The sequence below is a fragment of the Cucurbita moschata genome, unplaced genomic scaffold, assembly GCF_002738365.1.
Source record: "Cucurbita moschata cultivar Rifu unplaced genomic scaffold, Cmos_1.0 Cmo_Scf00009, whole genome shotgun sequence".
In the NCBI taxonomy this organism is placed as follows: domain Eukaryota; kingdom Viridiplantae; phylum Streptophyta; class Magnoliopsida; order Cucurbitales; family Cucurbitaceae; genus Cucurbita; species Cucurbita moschata.
The window spans coordinates 1,853,096-1,870,456 of record NW_019268525.1 but is presented as its reverse complement, the minus strand read 5'-3'; the positions used below and the strand labels follow the sequence as shown (position 1 = coordinate 1,870,456).

The 17,361-nt window shown below is 36.2% G+C and overlaps 3 protein-coding genes across 9 annotated transcripts in view; 1 reads left to right on the top strand and 2 right to left on the bottom strand.

Moving 5' to 3' along the window:
• LOC111447909 (ATP-dependent 6-phosphofructokinase 4, chloroplastic-like) overlaps positions 1 to 3,530 on the bottom strand; it is a 12,594-nt gene extending 9,064 nt beyond the window's left edge. For all 7 annotated transcript variants that reach the window (XR_002711337.1, XR_002711336.1, XR_002711338.1 and 4 more), the window contains exons 1-6: positions 3,070 to 3,530; positions 1,975 to 2,021; positions 1,808 to 1,847; positions 1,540 to 1,602; positions 1,337 to 1,474; positions 104 to 262 (exon numbers count right to left, since the gene is read on the bottom strand). Coding sequence is in view for 1 of the 7 variants with exons in the window: in XM_023087290.1 (XP_022943058.1) it covers positions 104 to 262; positions 1,337 to 1,474; positions 1,540 to 1,602; positions 1,808 to 1,847; positions 1,975 to 2,021; positions 3,070 to 3,345 (723 nt within the window). In the remaining 6 variants the exon portion in view is untranslated. The remainder of the gene's footprint in view (positions 1 to 103; positions 263 to 1,336; positions 1,475 to 1,539; positions 1,603 to 1,807; positions 1,848 to 1,974; positions 2,022 to 3,069) is intronic.
• Positions 3,531 to 4,227: 697 nt separating this feature from the next.
• Positions 4,228 to 9,425, bottom strand: LOC111447833 (putative lipase YOR059C). The gene is made up of 11 exons (XM_023087187.1): positions 9,051 to 9,425; positions 8,380 to 8,447; positions 7,952 to 8,022; positions 7,598 to 7,840; positions 6,450 to 6,613; positions 6,301 to 6,356; positions 6,142 to 6,194; positions 5,910 to 6,030; positions 5,691 to 5,788; positions 4,699 to 4,828; positions 4,228 to 4,507 (listed from the first exon to the last, which is right to left on the bottom strand). Exons 1-10 carry the CDS (start codon positions 9,185 to 9,187, stop codon positions 4,757 to 4,759), a joined length of 1,083 nt encoding a protein of 360 aa, XP_022942955.1. The 5' UTR covers positions 9,188 to 9,425; the 3' UTR covers positions 4,228 to 4,507; positions 4,699 to 4,756.
• A 2,897-nt stretch (positions 9,426 to 12,322) lies between these two features.
• The window catches only part of LOC111447933 (methyltransferase-like protein 1), a 7,661-nt gene continuing 2,622 nt past the window's right edge, over positions 12,323 to 17,361 (top strand). The window contains exons 1-2 of the mRNA XM_023087331.1: positions 12,323 to 12,573; positions 14,426 to 17,157. Of these exons, the coding sequence (XP_022943099.1) occupies positions 14,482 to 17,157 (2,676 nt within the window). The 5' untranslated portion in view covers positions 12,323 to 12,573; positions 14,426 to 14,481. The remainder of the gene's footprint in view (positions 12,574 to 14,425; positions 17,158 to 17,361) is intronic.

Genomic DNA, 17,361 nt, shown 5'->3' with positions numbered 1-17,361 from the left:
TTTTTTTTTTTTTTTTTTTCTCTCTTGCTTCTTCTCTAAAATAGACATCTAGTCCTTTCACTTGGACCTGCTATGGTTGAGAGAAGAGGAAAGGCATAGGTACCTGATTTATGCCACGATCCTGGATATTATCAACAATCTTATTTGTATCATGGCCTCCTCGTGAAGTACGAAGAAAAGTACCACCATGTTTGTGGATATTGTTAACAACTTTAGGCGTCAATTGTAATGTATTCTTTGAGTAAAACCCTCTGTATCCTCCCTGATGATATAAAACAGCATAACAGTACATGTTAAGAAAAAATATAGATCAAGCCGGTTAATCAACTGATGAACCCAATTTCACTGGCTGAAAATAGAACTTTATATTACTCCAAAATCACAATGTGATTTTTCTTTTCTTGTATGTTGGCAGATTCCATGAACAAATACAATATTTAACCTTATGATTTTGATTCAACCATATTATGCTTAGTTGGGATGTAATCTTATCTTTTTGGTCCGAGTCCCAAGAGGCCAACTAGATGAATAGAAGAGAACGGCGAAAGAGAGAGGGAGAGAAACAGCCAAAATCAAAGTTGTCGTAAATTCAACAAAACCATCAGACATGGTAAAAGCCACCAAGAGGAGGAAGGCCTCTCCACAATTTCTGAAACAAAGAATAGAATTATCCTTCCACAAAGTGAAGATATACAGAAAAACCTAGATGCACCCGGAGCAGACCAAACAATATCTATAGAGCTCCATACAGATTTAACCACCTTCTAATAGATGGAACTGCTTGGTCTCTGAGAGGATAATAAAGTCCAGATCAAATTTACAAAGAGTGGCCTCGACTACTTGTCTATGCAATGGAACTCAGGTTTAGCGATCTTTGGATCTTAATGAACTTGTTTGTTGAAACCCAGCACTTCATCATATTCTCTCTTTGTACGTATACGGCTTATTTTATTAAGTGAAGACATATTTTCATCATTTTAAAATGCATATCTAGTTTGACGCCTAGCCAAGGGTGTGTGTTCAATGTAAATGGAAGTAGATCCTCCAATATGGAAAATTTCTAATTTCACATCAATCAACAAAAAGAATTATCATGAACCTATAGGTTTGGAATCTTTGGACTTGAAGAAAGAGAAACTAAAACATGCAACAATTTTAATGAAATTCAAACTTGCACGTTCACATGAGCTTGAAAAGGATTGTAAGTATAACACCATCAACAAAATTAATTATTCTGCAAGTCTTTATACTGAGCATGGGGAATAACAAACTAAATAGAAAGATAAAAATTGGGAAATATTAAAAGAAGTTAAGGAAATAAAAATATTTCCAATACCACAATTCCAAGTATGTCATCAACGCCATACATAAAGTTCAAGCCACAGACAATCTCCCGAACCACTGTGTTAATTCCAGGGCATAGACCTCCACATGTCACTACACAAGCACGCACCTCATCTGACTTGAAATAAACCTGCATCACAAAGTTCTCCTTTCATCCTTCAAGTTTCAACAGGCATGATCAGAATAAGAAGGTACCTTTTCACGAGGACCTGCACGTCGAAAATGTACTCCTCTAGATCTATCTTTCGTAATTACAATCTGAAACCAGTGCACGATGAACGAAGATTGCACATCAGTAATTGTACCATCAAAAGCTTTTTAAAATAACAAGAAAAAAGAATAATAAATTGCAAAAGAGAGAAGAGAGATGCTGCATCAGTAATTATACCATCAAAAGCTTTTTAAATAACAAGAAAAAAGAATGATAAATTGCAAAAGAGAGAGAGAAAGATAATAAGCCTACTTTTTGTGCAACAACATCTTCTGGCTTTACGAAAGTTTCCCTGAAATATTTCAAACCTAATAAATAATAACCAAAAAGGAGTTCCAAAATACAAACAGAAAAACTGACTTGGATGCATGTTAAATTGTAATAGAAGAACAAATTGGAAACATTGTCGTTGAACTTACTTGACAATTGCATACGCCTGACTGTTTTTCAGTGGATTTGCATACGACTACATAAAGCAGAAAGTAATGAACTACTCAGTGGTTTTGCAGGTTTATGCAAGATAAGAGTAAAAGGAATCACTATGATAATAAATATACATATAACCATGGCCCAAAAGTATTTTAGTATCATCCAACTTATATGCATTCAAAATTTTAATTGTTTAACCAATTAGAATTGAAAAATGAGTTCGTTTTCAAATCCGTGGTGTCCTTATTGATAATTATACAATTTCAATGGAATACATCAAAATCCATTTCTATGGAAGGAAACTAGAATTTTAGAGCCCTACTTTCAAATCGCACGCGTCTATATTTGAACACAGTTGATTTGCTCTTGTCAAGACACAGCTAACAAAGCAAAGAGCTTCGGAATAAGGAACTTCATATTTTCGATTACCTTACTTTAAAGAATTTCTTGACATGAGATTAAGGACTAACTGCTCTTCTGAATGACCAAGCAGATCATCCTTCATGCTCTAACCTAAGTCCAAACTACGTCAGACGTGGAAAAGTAACATTATGACTCGAAGGCCACAATTACAAATAAAATAATTAAATTTCCAGGAGAGGCGATCTACCAGCACCTCGCGTCTCCAAATCTTTAGTTATGAATGCAGCGAAATTTTCAGAACAAACAATCGGCCACCTCCTAAAGACACCGACCAAAAGCTTCTTTGCAGAATAGTTCATTCGACAATAAGCGAGCTGAGCAATTCAAAATTTATCGATATCTATATAATCTATAAATAACACAGAGAAAATTATCCTTGAACGAGTACAAGTGAAGTAGATAGTCGACTCGGCCGTAGCAAGAAAACGGGGACGTTTTCATTTGAAACTGAGAGTGCAAACGACATAGATGCCGCAAACATCCAGTGAATTACCAAAACACTACGACATAGAAATCCGAACCAGGCGCAAGTAGAATTATAGGTATACTCAAAATATACAAAAGCATAATGACATGATAATTTTACAAGATCAAATCATTTCGATTAAGCAAATAATCCAAATAAATAGCACAGAACTATGAAATTAACGTTCGAGCAGTACCGGTAAGTCAGGAAGAAAGTCAGCCAAGTGAGGAACGTCTTCAATGATGAAATCATCATCCGTGGCTTTAGAAGAACACTGGCGTGTTTCGACAGTGGTGATCCTTCGCGCAATCCGGCGGGAACCGAAAAACAAGCTACCGAAATACGCATTCCGGAATCTAGGAGATTGAAGTGAGATCGTAGCACTGGACTTGAAGGAAAGGGGAGAGGAGGAGAGGTGAAGCGACGGAATGGAGATTGCAATGTCCGTGGAAGTGGAAACTCCAAAATTCATGATGATTCAGAATTTGAAAGGAGAAAACGTTGGTTTAGGAGAGAGATGGCGCTCAAAATAGTTTTTGCTGGAGAGAAATTTCCCGCGAGTGATTGGATAGAGATTCACATAATGGTTGAAGACGTGTTGCTGTTGCGGCCTCCCCAGAAAATACTCGATCGCTTGATTCGGCTTCTTTAATTTATAAAGTCCAAAAATTATTAAACATCGATTCGCTTGGAAACAATTTTGGTCAGTTATATTGCCAAAAAAATAAATTGTCAGCCCTGATCCGTTCTTTCTATTATTGGTCAACGTTCTTGGTTGGTTAAAAAAGACACAAAATTCAAGCCACAATTTTTCTTTTTCTTAAACCTATTTTATCATGAAAGAATTTACTTAAACTATGTCACATGGGATCGCACCTTGATTGGAGAGAGAAATAAAACATTATTTATGAAGTTGTGAAAATCTCGGAGAGAGAAATAAAACATTATTTATGAAGTTGTGAAAATCTCTACCTAGCATATGCATTGAAACGACTATAAATAGCGAGTTAAAGCAAACAATATCTGCTAATGATAAGTTTTGACATTTTGACCATAAATAGCGAGCAGTTAAAATAAACAATATCTGCTAATGATAAGTTTTGACGGTTACATATCGTCAAATAACCTCTTGATAGATTATATACCACCAATTCATAACCTAACATAGAAGTAGAATCATAAAACAGGAATTATTAGCTTCATAAATAATATCGGCTCTTTCCTTTTTTATTAAAAAAATTCCCTTTAATATTTAATATTTTAATAAAAAAAAAATTGTTAATTACTGTTTTATCCTTGCTAGACATAATAAGGTGCAGGCAAACAGATAAATTGAAGGTTGACATAAACACAGTTTAAGGAAAGGACAGACTTTGGTACTTTCATAGGAACCATGTTCTTTGTGGTTTATGATTCAACATTGTTCACTTATACCTTTTGAAGCATGCACTTAAGCCACACTCTAACGAACACTTCACCAAACCAGTTATTACTACAATTAATGTGATGATTCAAATAACCATATAGTATCCTAACATATACAATTTATAATACTATGTATTAAGCGACATCAATAAATTGTAATCATAGGTTTCGTGGAAATGTGTCCTTTAGACTGCAAAAGCATCTCCAACCTGCAGTCAGTCGAAAGGGAGAGCTTCAGTTCATCGCAGCAGTCAAATAAATAGGTTCCTAAAATCCTACTGCAGTGCATAGATTTTAGCACTAGGCAACCCATCTAGTTGAAATCCTAGTAGAAGAAAAGAAACAAAAAAATGCTTCTAGTGATTAAATCGACAGATTCGTTGTCCAGGTTAAAGCTTACCCGCGATAAGACGGTGTCTCTAGTATGTAATTGTGGTTTCGTCGTGGTCGTTAGCAGTTCAAGTTTGAAAATGATCAATTATGTGATCTATGACATCTGCACCTTCTATATGCCCGATGTGATCTTTCACCTGTTGATGGTATGAAGTAAAATAAACATTTAGAAAACAAGAAATTGCATACTTGTAAAGGCAGCAGAACGGGGTTAAGATATTAGAGCAGCAATGGACTAATCACCTGTCTAACCAAGCATGTCCGGTTAGAAACAACTTAGAATGACTGACCAGTGGTGCCAAACGGTAATCTAATTGAGAACTTAAACTATGTTTCAAACTTTGAACTGCTTTTTCTTTACACTAGCTGTTCAATTTATTATTTAGTCTTTCGATTGCCACTCATTCAGAATAGACAGTGAACGCCCTGTCTGATACAAATCTTGTTTTTTTTGCTTTCTTTTCTTGAAACTAGTTTTAAAAACAAAATTGTTATGGTTTTAAAAAAAATAATTAGGAAAGTAGATTACAAACAAAGAAAAAGGTTGGAAATTAGCATGATATTTAACAATAGAAAAATAAAACGAAAATGTTATTGAACAGCCCGAAACCTATACTGGAAACAAGGAAAAGGATTGAAATTAGAAATGGCAGACAACTCTAGTTATGTCTGCACAAAGTATAATACAGTATGCTGTTGCAAAATTTGAGAGTAAAAAATGTATTTATCAGAAAAATATTTCGAAGCTTTCCTAGGTATTTCAAGGAAAATTAATAAGTAAAAGGGTGAAAATCAAGTGAAAAAGGAAATCAGACAGCAACGAAATAGAGATATGCCATTACGGCCGACATAGATCAGCCATAAGGTAAAGAATGGAGGCTGCGTTAGCTGTTGTGGTGTAATAAGATTGCCATCAGAATTCAGAAGATATTGAATGAATTATGACATCCAGGGTTGGAAGTGCAGGAAGAAGTGTAAGAGAGAGACAGAGAGAGCTACCTGAATAATGCTGTGAGCTGCAAGCCTCTGTCTAGATTTATGAAAGCTAACATCTACTTTTTCCCATGACAGACGAGATAGACCCGTCACCAATTCCTCTAAACGACCAAATCCATGAACAAGCATAGGACGTTAGACAACTATGCTTCCGAAATTTAGCTGTCAACATTGGTCTATTTGAATTGCATACAACTTAGACAACAGAGAGAAAGTGCAAACCTTCCAGCCTTTCAGGATAGCTAACTTCTGTTGAGGTTGGTTCGATCTTCTCAGCATCGGTACCCTTGCAGTGTTCTTCATAAACAACATGAGGATACTTTTCGTTGACCGCATCTTCCCACTGATAATCCAATAGGAGTGAGTGGTTAATGATCATGATTGTCAAATTTATCAACTGGTTACCATGTATCCAGTGGTTAATCTACTACAAGAAAAAGTGGGGAAAAAGTACCTTTGGCAACTCATCAATACGTCTAATTGATGATGTTCTCCAACCAACAAAATCTTCACAATATCTTGTAAAGGAGAACAAGAATGAATAATTTGAAAATCGACCAATAACATTAAAAAAAAAATTATATTGGCTAGATAGACAGCAAAAAAAGGATACGGTCGTAGTCAACATTAGAATAGACGACCCTACGTTTGAATGACTTCAACGCAGACCTGCATTAATAAAATTTTCGCCATTCTATCAAGGAACTCCAAGTACTTTACCACTCAAAAGATCATATTGAATGTCAAAATGTTGATAATTACATGAAGTAGTATTCGCCTTGGTCTTCTATCATGCGTTGAACCAGTGGAGGCTTTCCTCCATCATCATCAGTCATAAAAAGGTGTTCGCCTGTTCTTCTAAGTATCCAATGGATAATCAAGCTTGCGAGTTTCTCAATAGCAGTTAGACCAAAAAGAAACGGTACCTGGTAAGAAAGACCAAGATTAACAAGAGTACAAGACCATAATTGACATGAAAAGTTGTCTCGTGAATAAAGGATGAAAATATTAAAATTGACTGAAATGTCAGAAGTATCTGATGAGAATCTCATTAAAACGTCAATATAGATAGATAGTGAGAAAAGTTTTTACTTTATTTTTTTCGATAAGAAACAAATTTTATTGATTTTCAAAGTTCAGATGTCTGAAATGTCTCACAACGCTTTGCAATTAACACTATTTACATAGTGATTACGGGAAGGTAATAGATAAATTTCCAATAGAGGTTCACCTACTGCGAAAGTTCAATAGTTTCATCAATTACGGAAATAAGTATTTTTATTGCTAATAAAGATGACGAGAAAATGGATGAAAACATAAAAGGAAATTGACAAAATCAGAGAACGGTTATTGTAGAACACCAGGGGGGATCATCACTACAACGGTGCACTGCTGACTAAAAAGAATAGACAGCCTAAGACCCAACAAGACGGAAAATTATTCAATGTCTGCACGCCTTAAATAACATCTCCAAGAAGACCGCACTATTTTGAGATAGGTATGATTTGTGCATACCATCACTGGTATTTAATACATACATAAAAGAAAGAAAGCTTTTTTCTTGCGAGAATAGTTATGATTATATTCCGAAGGCAACCAGCAGAAATCAGACCATGGTTTGATTTTTTGGGTCATACCAGTCCACGACTATGGCTATGTTAACTCCCTGTAACAGAGTATTTCTAAGAATTTGCACCAGTTAGCATTCTGGATCTTAAAGTCTTTTACTTATCCAGACTATGCCGACAGCCAGACTGATCAAACTTCATAAAAAATACAAAGCTAACCACCAAGGCACTTGAAACCTAATTCGTTGATACCAAATCCAAACAACAATGCACAACTTACCGTTGCATGTTTAAAGATAAAATAATCTCAGATGCAAGAGCAGGAAATAATTATCTAGATACCTGCTTATTACCCCTTGAACCTAGGTGCGGTGTGGCAACAGTGACGAAGTTCACAGGCTCCAAACCACCTATTGCACCAGATGGCTCTTGTGGTTGTCCATTTGGTGATGCATCCTCTAATTTCTCAGTCTCAGGCGGTCTGTATAGCTTTCCAATGGCATACCTTGCTACTAACCCCCCCACAGAATGTGCAACAAAGGAGATCTTCTGTAGGTTGGGCTTTCTCTGAATCACTTGAAGAACCTGGAATGTTCATAAACAATCATCAGATTTGGGTACAAATGAAATAGAACGAGACTACACAATCAATTTTGTTGAATGCTAATCAGATAAATGTCGAGCCTAAGACCTGACCTCTTCAGCCAACCGATCGCCCATCACATCAACGCCGTCTAGCGTCAATTTAGACACGTTTCGCTCACTACCTAAAAAATAAAATGATTGAAACTGAGAAGACGAGCAAGGCAAAGAAATGAATGAAAAAAAATATTTATCATCCGGTAGTTAAGACTTGAGAGGATGTAAATGATTTTTTTTTTTTACAGATGAGAAACAGTTTTATTGATGAATGAAACAAGGGAACCAAAATAAAGAGTAAGAATAATAATAGTAACAAGATCGCATGGTTGGGTTCTAAAAGTCCGTGGTCATTGAGATAGAAATTTAAGTGATTCTAAAGCATCTCTTAGTCTAAATCAACCCAGCTCATATACGCCTCTGCATTCAATAAAGCGTCAGTTCCCACAACATGAGATAAGGAAGTGATACTTGATCCTACTTACAATGAACAAAAACCTTGTCAGGAAGTCTTTTAACAAATTGCTCTGCTGCGTACCGCCAATCAGTGGAACTGCACAGACAAGTTCATAACAATTTGAATAATCAAGTGACAGAAATTATGTTCCGGTTGTTTGTGACTCAAAACAGAGGACTAAAAACAGCCATCGCCCGACTGGCCGAGCAGTCCAATTCAAGCAATGGTAAGTAGATATTTCATTTCAGGAAGCCAAATCATCAACCACTAGAACAGCTCAAAGTTTACCAAAGGTTTCCCTCAATCGTAACTACACCGGAATACTCTAGGCACTACATTTCAAAGAAATCAACCAGATAAAGCTTGGAAATGGAAGCATAGCTTCAAAAGTACATGCAGAACCTGATTCGATTACAAACAATTCTATGCCGGAACATATATTAGCAAACTAGAAAACCAACAAACGAATTATCAGCCCTAATTCAACAGCAGCCCGATACATCGCGGAAGACTCTTAAATTTGAAGAAACAAAACAATACAATCAAACGCTCATATGAATACAAAGTTACAACTAGCAATAAAGAGGGGGAAAATCCTCTTAGGAATATTAAAGAGTGATTAACATCTTCCGCATAGTGAAACTCGGCAATTTGAGAAAACACTACAACGGAACAAAAGATTGATCAGAAAACTCGTACCTCCCCATTATGCCATTGACCATGACAACGAGATGATCGGCGGAGAGAGAATCGCTCTCCTTAGAGCTCCAAACATCTTGGCCTCCATTCACCGACTCCGAGGAGCACACGCCGTTGTCACAAACGCCGTTTTCCATAGAAATTCAGCTAGCAATCGGCGTCACAATCAGTTCAAAATCGTAGGAAAACACAAGATCAGCAGAGAAGATGGCGCGAATTCGATGGAAATTTATGCAGAAGGAGCGAGAAAGTGAAGGGAGAAGGGAAGAGAGGTAAATAGTTGGTTGAGACTGTGGCGAGATGAGACGGAGAAGGAAGATAAATCTTGAAAACGATGAAACTAATTGAAAAAGAAGACAAAGTAGTTGCTGACAGGTTTATTGTTTCCGTGCTTCTATTATCCCATACGGTTCCAATTATTTATTGGGTTTTCAATTAAATAAATTTTTGTTCTTTTAGCGTGTAAATAAATATAATTACGAAATTTAGTGTGTTTTCTAAGGTACTCAATATTAATATGCAAATCTTAATACAATTTCTCTTCTAAACCCCATAATAAATATAAATTAATTTTAAAAATTATCTTCTAGAAATCATTTCCAATTTGGATAAGATTTTTTTCTTTTTTCCATTTCATAAAAATTAAATTAATTTATATATTATCTAATCAGAATATTTAAATTTTTTAATTGTAATTGATGTTCCATGTGAACATAATGCAATAAATATAAACATATAACAGAATTTGAAAAGTATTATATTAAAAAATTTAAATTATATTTATGTTATTTTATAGTATATATTGTTGGTAAACGACTTTAAACCTATTATGTCTACTAAAAATTGTTAGCATATCGAGTATAGGTATTTTTTTATTAGATTTTAATTTATTGAGGTTGACGAGACTCAAACCCATAACTTCCATCTTGACAAGGCGATTCTTTGACCGATTGAGAGCTCCGGAATCTCGTAATCGATTACGTGACCTTACCTCCTTCCTTCTAATTTTAGTAGTTGGGATCGGCTTCACCTGAAGCAAGTGTACAAAATGGTCTCTTAACTGCACAGAACACATTGAATAAGCGAAAATCTATATTTATCCCCAATTTTCTATCGATCCACGTCAGCAAAATTGATTCAATCACACCAGATAAAGAGAGACTGATTTAATTTTTAAAATAATCAACCAAATAAAAGAATTAAATCAGAAAGATCAATATCGATATTAATTCCTATCCTAAAATAAAAACAGGAATTAAAATGTCTAAAAAGATAAATATTGTTATTATTATTATTATTTATATACTTTTTGGTGTGTGTGATGAGATAAAGTTCTCAATACACCAACAAAGCTGGCCATGTTTTCAATTATATATTCATAAATTAAATTTTCACGCACCTCAAAATTTTGGGCATTGACCAACTAAAATCAAATCTCCTCACCAAGAAGAGAAACTAATTTGTTTAATATTAAATGGCATTAATGTCAAATAAATAGTTTGTAATTAATAAACTCATAGAAGCAACCACATGGAAACAAGGCAAACACGAATAAATAAGTAAATAAATAAATATATTTTTTTCCCTCTCTTCTATTTTAGTTTCATTCTAATTTCCAATTTATTCTTTTACTAATTAAATTTTATTTTCTCAATTATATACATATATATTTTTAAAAATATCAATTTTAAATGATTTTTACCGGATAATTTATATTTTTAAATATATTTTTTATTAAAAAAATGTAAAATATGCAGCAAAAATATAATTCAAAATTTAATATTAAAGTACTGTCTTTCGTATTTAAAAAATATTTCATTATTTATTTATGAAGTATAATAAGTAAGATGGAGATTTGTAGTTGGTTTTCTTAGTTCTTTCTTCGAAGCAACGCTAAGTTGGAGTCGCAAGCATTAAAATTGTGCAAGCCAGCACAAACTTCTTGCAATTATTTTATACTCTATTTTCGTAACGATCTAGAAAGTTTCAGCATTTTAATAAATTCATTGATAGATGATTCTTCAGGGCTAACGAGAATAGATTTGAATGAAATTTTATCGGATAATGACAAATTTACGAGTTTGTAGTTATCAATATTACACGACAAAAATGATCATAGGAGAAATAAGTATTTAGAATTTTGAAACTTTGGAATGGTCCACCCAAAAATCAATCTCAGTTTGGTGTGATTTCATGGCAGGGATGGTTTGTAATTTATTTAAAAAATAAAATTTTGGTTGGAGTTTTTATACTGAGATTTAATTGAGAAACCTTATCAGGAACTTTTCATGGTAGCGATTGTCTGTAACTAGTTTGCACGTGAAATCTCTTGAATGATCAAATGTTGAAACAAATTATCGTTTTTTCTACGCATTTTTTCTGCATGAAAGTGATATATGTTCATAAGCTCAAAGTATACGGAAGTGACGTGCATAGCCCGTGTATGAGAGTAATGCATACCCAAAGGGATTTGGGACGTATGAAAGTAATGTGTGGCTACAACCGGTGTACATAAAACTGATACACACAAATCTGTGTGCATGAAAATGATCACATTAAAGAGAGAGAGAATTGGAAACCAAAAGGCTAAATAGTAATCTTGGTCGGTCGAAATTAAAAATAGTCGAGTTGTTTCACATATCAACTTCACTGAGTGTTTGAATTTTTCTGATTCTTTTTATACTGTAACAACTAAAACCCACTGCTAGACAATATTGTATTATTTGGGCTTTCTCTTTCGAGATTATCATAAAGGTTTTAAAACAGTATATAATAGGAGAGATTTCCACACCCGTATAAAAAGAATGTTTAGTTTTCCTCTCCAACCAACGCGAGATCTCATAATCTACCATTTTGGGACCCAACGTCCTCGTTAGCATAACGCTTTGTGTTTGGCTCTTATACCATTTGTAACAAATTGTATAAGAGTCAGTCATCGAGTATGAGACACTGGTTAAGTAGTAGGGCTAGACTCTCTTCATAGTAGACGCGTTTTAAAACGTCGAGCGGAAGCTCAAAAGGAAAAGTCGAACAAAGACGATATAAATTAGTGTTGTGCTTGAGCTATTATAATGCTATGCTCACTATCAGTGTTAATACCTAACGTGTACACTGTTTTATGACTTTAGGCGTATAATGGATTTTAGGACTTCATAATATAATTGGGGTGTAATTTGCTGATTCATAGGTTAAAAATTATTGTTATTTATCTTGGTTAATTTATTTTACTGTGGGCAACAATAAGTACAGGGTTAAACGATGGAAACTGAAAAATAATTTCGCGGAACGCACAGCTTCATCGCCCTCCGTCTAACGCACGAAGGAAGGCGACTATGAACGAACTCGAAGGATTTTTATGCCGCTTTTAGCTCTCTCTCGCATTTCGTTTTCATGCCATCATCCATGCCGTCGAGAACGCATTATCGATCTCAGCCCGAGCATTTAACTGATTCCGCAGATTTCTGTATCTATTTTTGATTGCTGGTTCACTCTTGATCGGCTCTCACTCGAGCTCTCCTCCCAGGTATAAGCTTGCAAGTCAATGGTTAATCGTACGTATGTTTGTGTTGTTTCTTGAGCTCTGCAATGTTTTTGCGATGCTTTCTGTTGCTATCTGTTGAAAATTTGTTAATTCGAGGGTTAGGAAGTGAAGGGGGTGGGATAACGCGGGTAGACGAAGGGCTAGGGGTTTTTACGGTGTTTGTGGCTTTCGAGGCTGAGTGAAGGTTGTGAGTTTTGGAATGGATGTGTGAGGTTGAGGACCGAGGGGTTTGTTGTTTGAATTACATGAATTACTTGTTTAGGCGTGCTAATCCGGGTTACCCTTATGCAATATGCAATGCGGGTGGTACAAAGCATTTATCCGTATCCCCATGGACACTACGTTTGTGGATCGTGTAGCTCTGGATCTTATGGATTGAATAGAGTGTTGGTTTTTGTTGAAGTCTAATGGATTCACTAGCATAGAACACATCGAACCAATTGTCTTACAAATCGAGATAACTCGTTAGATGAACTACGAGTTACCCTTTTGCCGTTGTTCTTGTTCTCATTCCATTTTTTTTTTTTTTTTTTTTTTACTTTACAAGTGTATTTAGGACTATGAAGCGCACTAGTGTTTTGGGCAAAAAAAGTTGTGGTTTTCGACTAATCGAAACTCACTGTATATAAAATGTACATATATATTAGGAGGCATTATGATGTACGAGATAAAGACAACAAATAATTAACTAAAGACAACCAGAGTTCAATTACAAATAGGCTATAAAATCTTTATCTCTATTTCTTCCATTGTTGGATTTACAGGCCACCTTATTATCCTCCTCAGTTCAGTCTTATTTCCATGTTACTCCTAATTTTATTCCACGATCCACATCTAATAGAGTGAAAGAATGTCTTCTTTTGAAAGGTTGAGCAAATAGAACTTTGAGCTTTTGGTCTAAGTTTTTTTTTCGTTGTTTAATTTTACTGTTTATTTAAAAAAACTTATCACACTTAAGCGAGAAGTGCGTATTCAGCACAAGCCTTTTGGGGCTTTTCAAAACAATGCACAAGTTTTTTCTATCAAACGCGTCTCAATACTTTCCTCATTGGAGTATTCCTCGGCCCTCTATACTTTTTGTACAAAGCCTTTTGATTGTCTAAAAAATTTCTCTGGATGAGCAAGTCTCTTTATTTCCTAGTTGTTTGGTCTTTCTCTGTTCTCTTCAGTTTTCCCTTTTGATTTTTACATTTGGTGATCACAGTAATCGAGAGACTTACATTTCTTCAAATTTCAAAAGTTGCGACTAGCCGAGGGTTTCATCCAGCAGATTTCATCCTAGATTGATTTTGGCACACTTTTTCTTTCTTACTTCCCGATCCAGCTTAATGACTGGTTTTGATTTGTGTTTTTCTATTTTCTATCATGTAAGCTCTCCACCTCCTCTTTTATGACGTTTTTGTGCGCGTTTCTTCTGCATGGGAGTATACCTGAAGGTATGTTATCAATTTCCTCATAAAAAAAGAAGTGCACACTCCTTTAACTCTACAAGTTAATTAGACCGTAAAGAAGCTAAAATGTAACTTTCAATCAAATCATTGCACTGTCTTTCTTTCTTTAGACATCTGTAATGCCTTCCCCCCCATTAAATTCCTGTTGTGATGCCTCAGTTTATTTTTCTTCTATAACTTCAACTGATTTATTATGCATATTATAAATTTTATTAGTTGTTTCTTATAAACAATATCTATATCTTTTGGATCTTTTATTCCATATGTATAAAATTGTGTTCATTTTATTTTTGGGCTGGATAGGGAGATATTTGAAGAACGAATTTTATATTCACAAATCATTTCTGTTTTAAATCTAATTTTATCTCCATGTTTCTATGCAGATGGCTTGTAATCCTAACAACTAGTTTTGAAGTGGTTATTAAGGTGTTTACAATCAATGGATTCACCTGAATCCAGCAGGATTAATGTGAAGAGAGATTTAGAAGATGGTTCGGGTGTGAAGAATGATGGGGCAGGAGATGATGAAGGGTGGGATGGCTGTGATAAGAGAAAACATAGGTCAAGTAGGTCAAGAAAGTCGAGCAATGGAGAAGATGCCGATGGATTAGACAGTAGTGGAAGAAAAAAAGCATATGGGGACAGAAATGACAGTCGAAAAAGGTCAGGCGGTTCTAATAGAGGAGATAGTGAAGAAGATGAGTATGATTCAAGGAAAGAGTCACGTTCAAAGCAGACAAAAAAGAAACAAGAGGAGAGCACCTTGGAAAAACTTAGTAGTTGGTACCAAGATGGAGAATTGGATAATAGGAAAGATGCTGGGGATAAGTTAGGAAGTAGAGGTCTTGGTAAAGGAGATGAAAATGAAAAAAGAAAAATGACTTCAAAGTTTTCCGAGCATGAAAGTTCTGAGAGTAGAGGCAAAAACAAAGAAGAAAGATCTCATGATGGAGATTCTGAAAAGACACTAGATCGAGATTCCAAACACTCAGAAAAGAGACATAGTAGCCGAGAGAAAGGTCATGGATCTTCCGAGCAGGCAAGGAGATCTAGGAGAAGATGGGATGAACCAGATGCTGACAACAAAATTGAAGAAAGTTATTCTGAAAAAGTCGAGGGAAGAAGTTGCAAGGCTTCTGATTTGAAGTATGAGAGTCTAAGGGAGAAAAGTGTGCCATCAATAAATGAAGCCAGTGAGAGTAAGGGTCAGGGATTAGATTCATTCAATGACAAGAGTACAAAGTCTAACTACAGGGAGGATAAAAAACTTGATGCAGATAGAGGGAAGAGCAGAGGCAGGACAGAAGTGCAAGAAGAAGGTAGTAGGGCAAGTTCAGTTTCTCGTGAAGATAAATCAAGCCGAGACAAAACTGAGAATTATAGGCAGCAAAAAATTTCTACTAGTAGAGATGCTGCAAATGGTCGAGAGAAAGCACTCAGTTGTGATGATGATGGACGGACGTGGACCAGAGATAAAGGTGCAAGAGAAGTTGGAAATGTCGACAAGGCCAAAAGTCCTGACAGGCTGGAGAGGCATCAAGAATCAAACTACACAGATGTGGAGTATGAAAGAAGTTTTAACCACAAGCGGAAGGAACTAGAAAAAGAGGGTTACAGGGATGAAAGGCCAAAAGGCAGAGATGATAGTTGGAGTGATCGAAACAGAGATTGGGAAGGTAATGCTGACAATTGGAAAAGACGGCAACATGGAAACCAAGACAGTGATACAAAATCTGGGGATTATATGTACGATCATGGTAGGGAGTGGGAGCTTCCTAGACATGGCCGTGAGCGGAATGATAGTGAAAGGCCTCATGGGAGGTCTAGTAATCGTAAAGATGGGAATAGGGGTGAAGCAGTGAAGACATCATCAAACTTTGGCATTTTGAACGAGAATTATGATGTGATAGAGATCCAAACCAAACCTCTGGATTATGGAAGGGTGGAGTCTGGAAACTTTGCTAGGAGAACTGAAGCTTCCCAGCAATCTGATGGTAAGTTTGCACCAAGTGATGGTGAGTGGATGCATCAGCAGGAAGGAAGGGCAAGGAGGACTGATAACTATGTTCCAGGGCAGTCTGATGGAGATTTGAAGGAGAGATATGCAGATGAAGGGGGGGCAACACAAGATCAGAATCCATGGAGGGATGACTTTGATTTCCATGGTGAGAAGGGAAGAGGCCAGAAAGGCGTAAATTCAGGTCGCATTGCTGGTGGTCAAAGTTCTAGCAGTGGTTCGCAGCAACTCTATGGCAATCAAGAGCCAGGGTCCTTCAACCGAGCTGGTCAGCAAGGAATGAAAGGGAATAGAGTAGGGAGAGGAGGCAGGGGAAGACCTGCTGGGAGAGAGAGTCAGCAGGGTGGAATTCCATTGCCAATGATGGGATCTCCTTTTGGACCTCTAGGAATTCCTCCACCAGGACCAATGCAGCCACTTACTCCTGGCATGTCACCTGGTCCAGGCCCACCAGTGTCTCCAGGTGTCTTTATCCCACCATTCTCCCCACCAGTTTGGCCTGGTGGTCGTGGTATTGATATGAATATGCTAGCTGTTCCACCAGGACCATCCGGACCTAGATTTCCTCCAAATATTGGGACACCACCTAATGCTGCCATGTATTTTAATCAATCAGGCTCTGGAAGAGGTGTTTCTTCAGGTGTAACTGGGCCTGGTTTTAATGCTTCTGGACCAGTGGGGCGGGGTGCTCAACCTGATAAAAACCCTAGTGGTTGGGCTGCCCAGAAAGGTATTGGTCCTCCTGGCAAGGCGCCTTCAAGAGGAGAGCAGAATGATTACTCTCAAAATTTTGTTGACACGGGAATGCGACCACAGAATTTCATCCGGGAGCTCGAGCTCACAAATGTAGTGGAGGACTATCCCAAACTTAGAGAACTCATACAGAAAAAGGACGAAATTGTAGCCAATTCTGCCTCTCATCCTATGTATTACAAGTGTGATCTGAGAGACTTTGAACTTTCACCAGAATTCTTTGGAACCAAGTTTGATGTCATTCTCATTGATCCCCCATGGGAAGAATATGTTCATCGGGCTCCTGGTGTTGCTGATCACATGGAATATTGGACTTTTGAAGAAATTATGAATCTTAAAATTGAGGTAACTCTTTATGTTAGAGATTTTACCAATAAAGCCTTCAGCATTAAAATAAGTTGGGACTGGAAACAATTTAGTCAGTTGACTTTTTCTTCAACTATATCACCATCATTTTCCCTTTTTTGTACAGTTTCTTTCTGTCAGTATCAAATCTTCCCAATTTTTTTTTTTTTTTTTTTTTTTTTTTTTTTTTTTTTTTTTTTTTTT

What these genes read in the sequence shown, in the direction of transcription:
- LOC111447833 (XM_023087187.1), bottom strand. Translation starts at nt 9,187, where the DNA reads ATGGAAAACGGCGTTTGTGACAACGGCGTGTGCTCCTCGGAGTCGGTG. An exon ending in GTCAATGGCATAATGGGGAG is followed by an intron (nt 8,448 to 9,050) that starts GTACGAGTTTTC and finishes TTGTCTGTGCAG; the next exon opens with TTCCACTGATTGGCGGTACG. An exon ending in TTCTAATGTTGACTACGACC is followed by an intron (nt 6,195 to 6,300) that starts GTATCCTTTTTT and finishes GATATTGTGAAG; the next exon opens with ATTTTGTTGGTTGGAGAACA.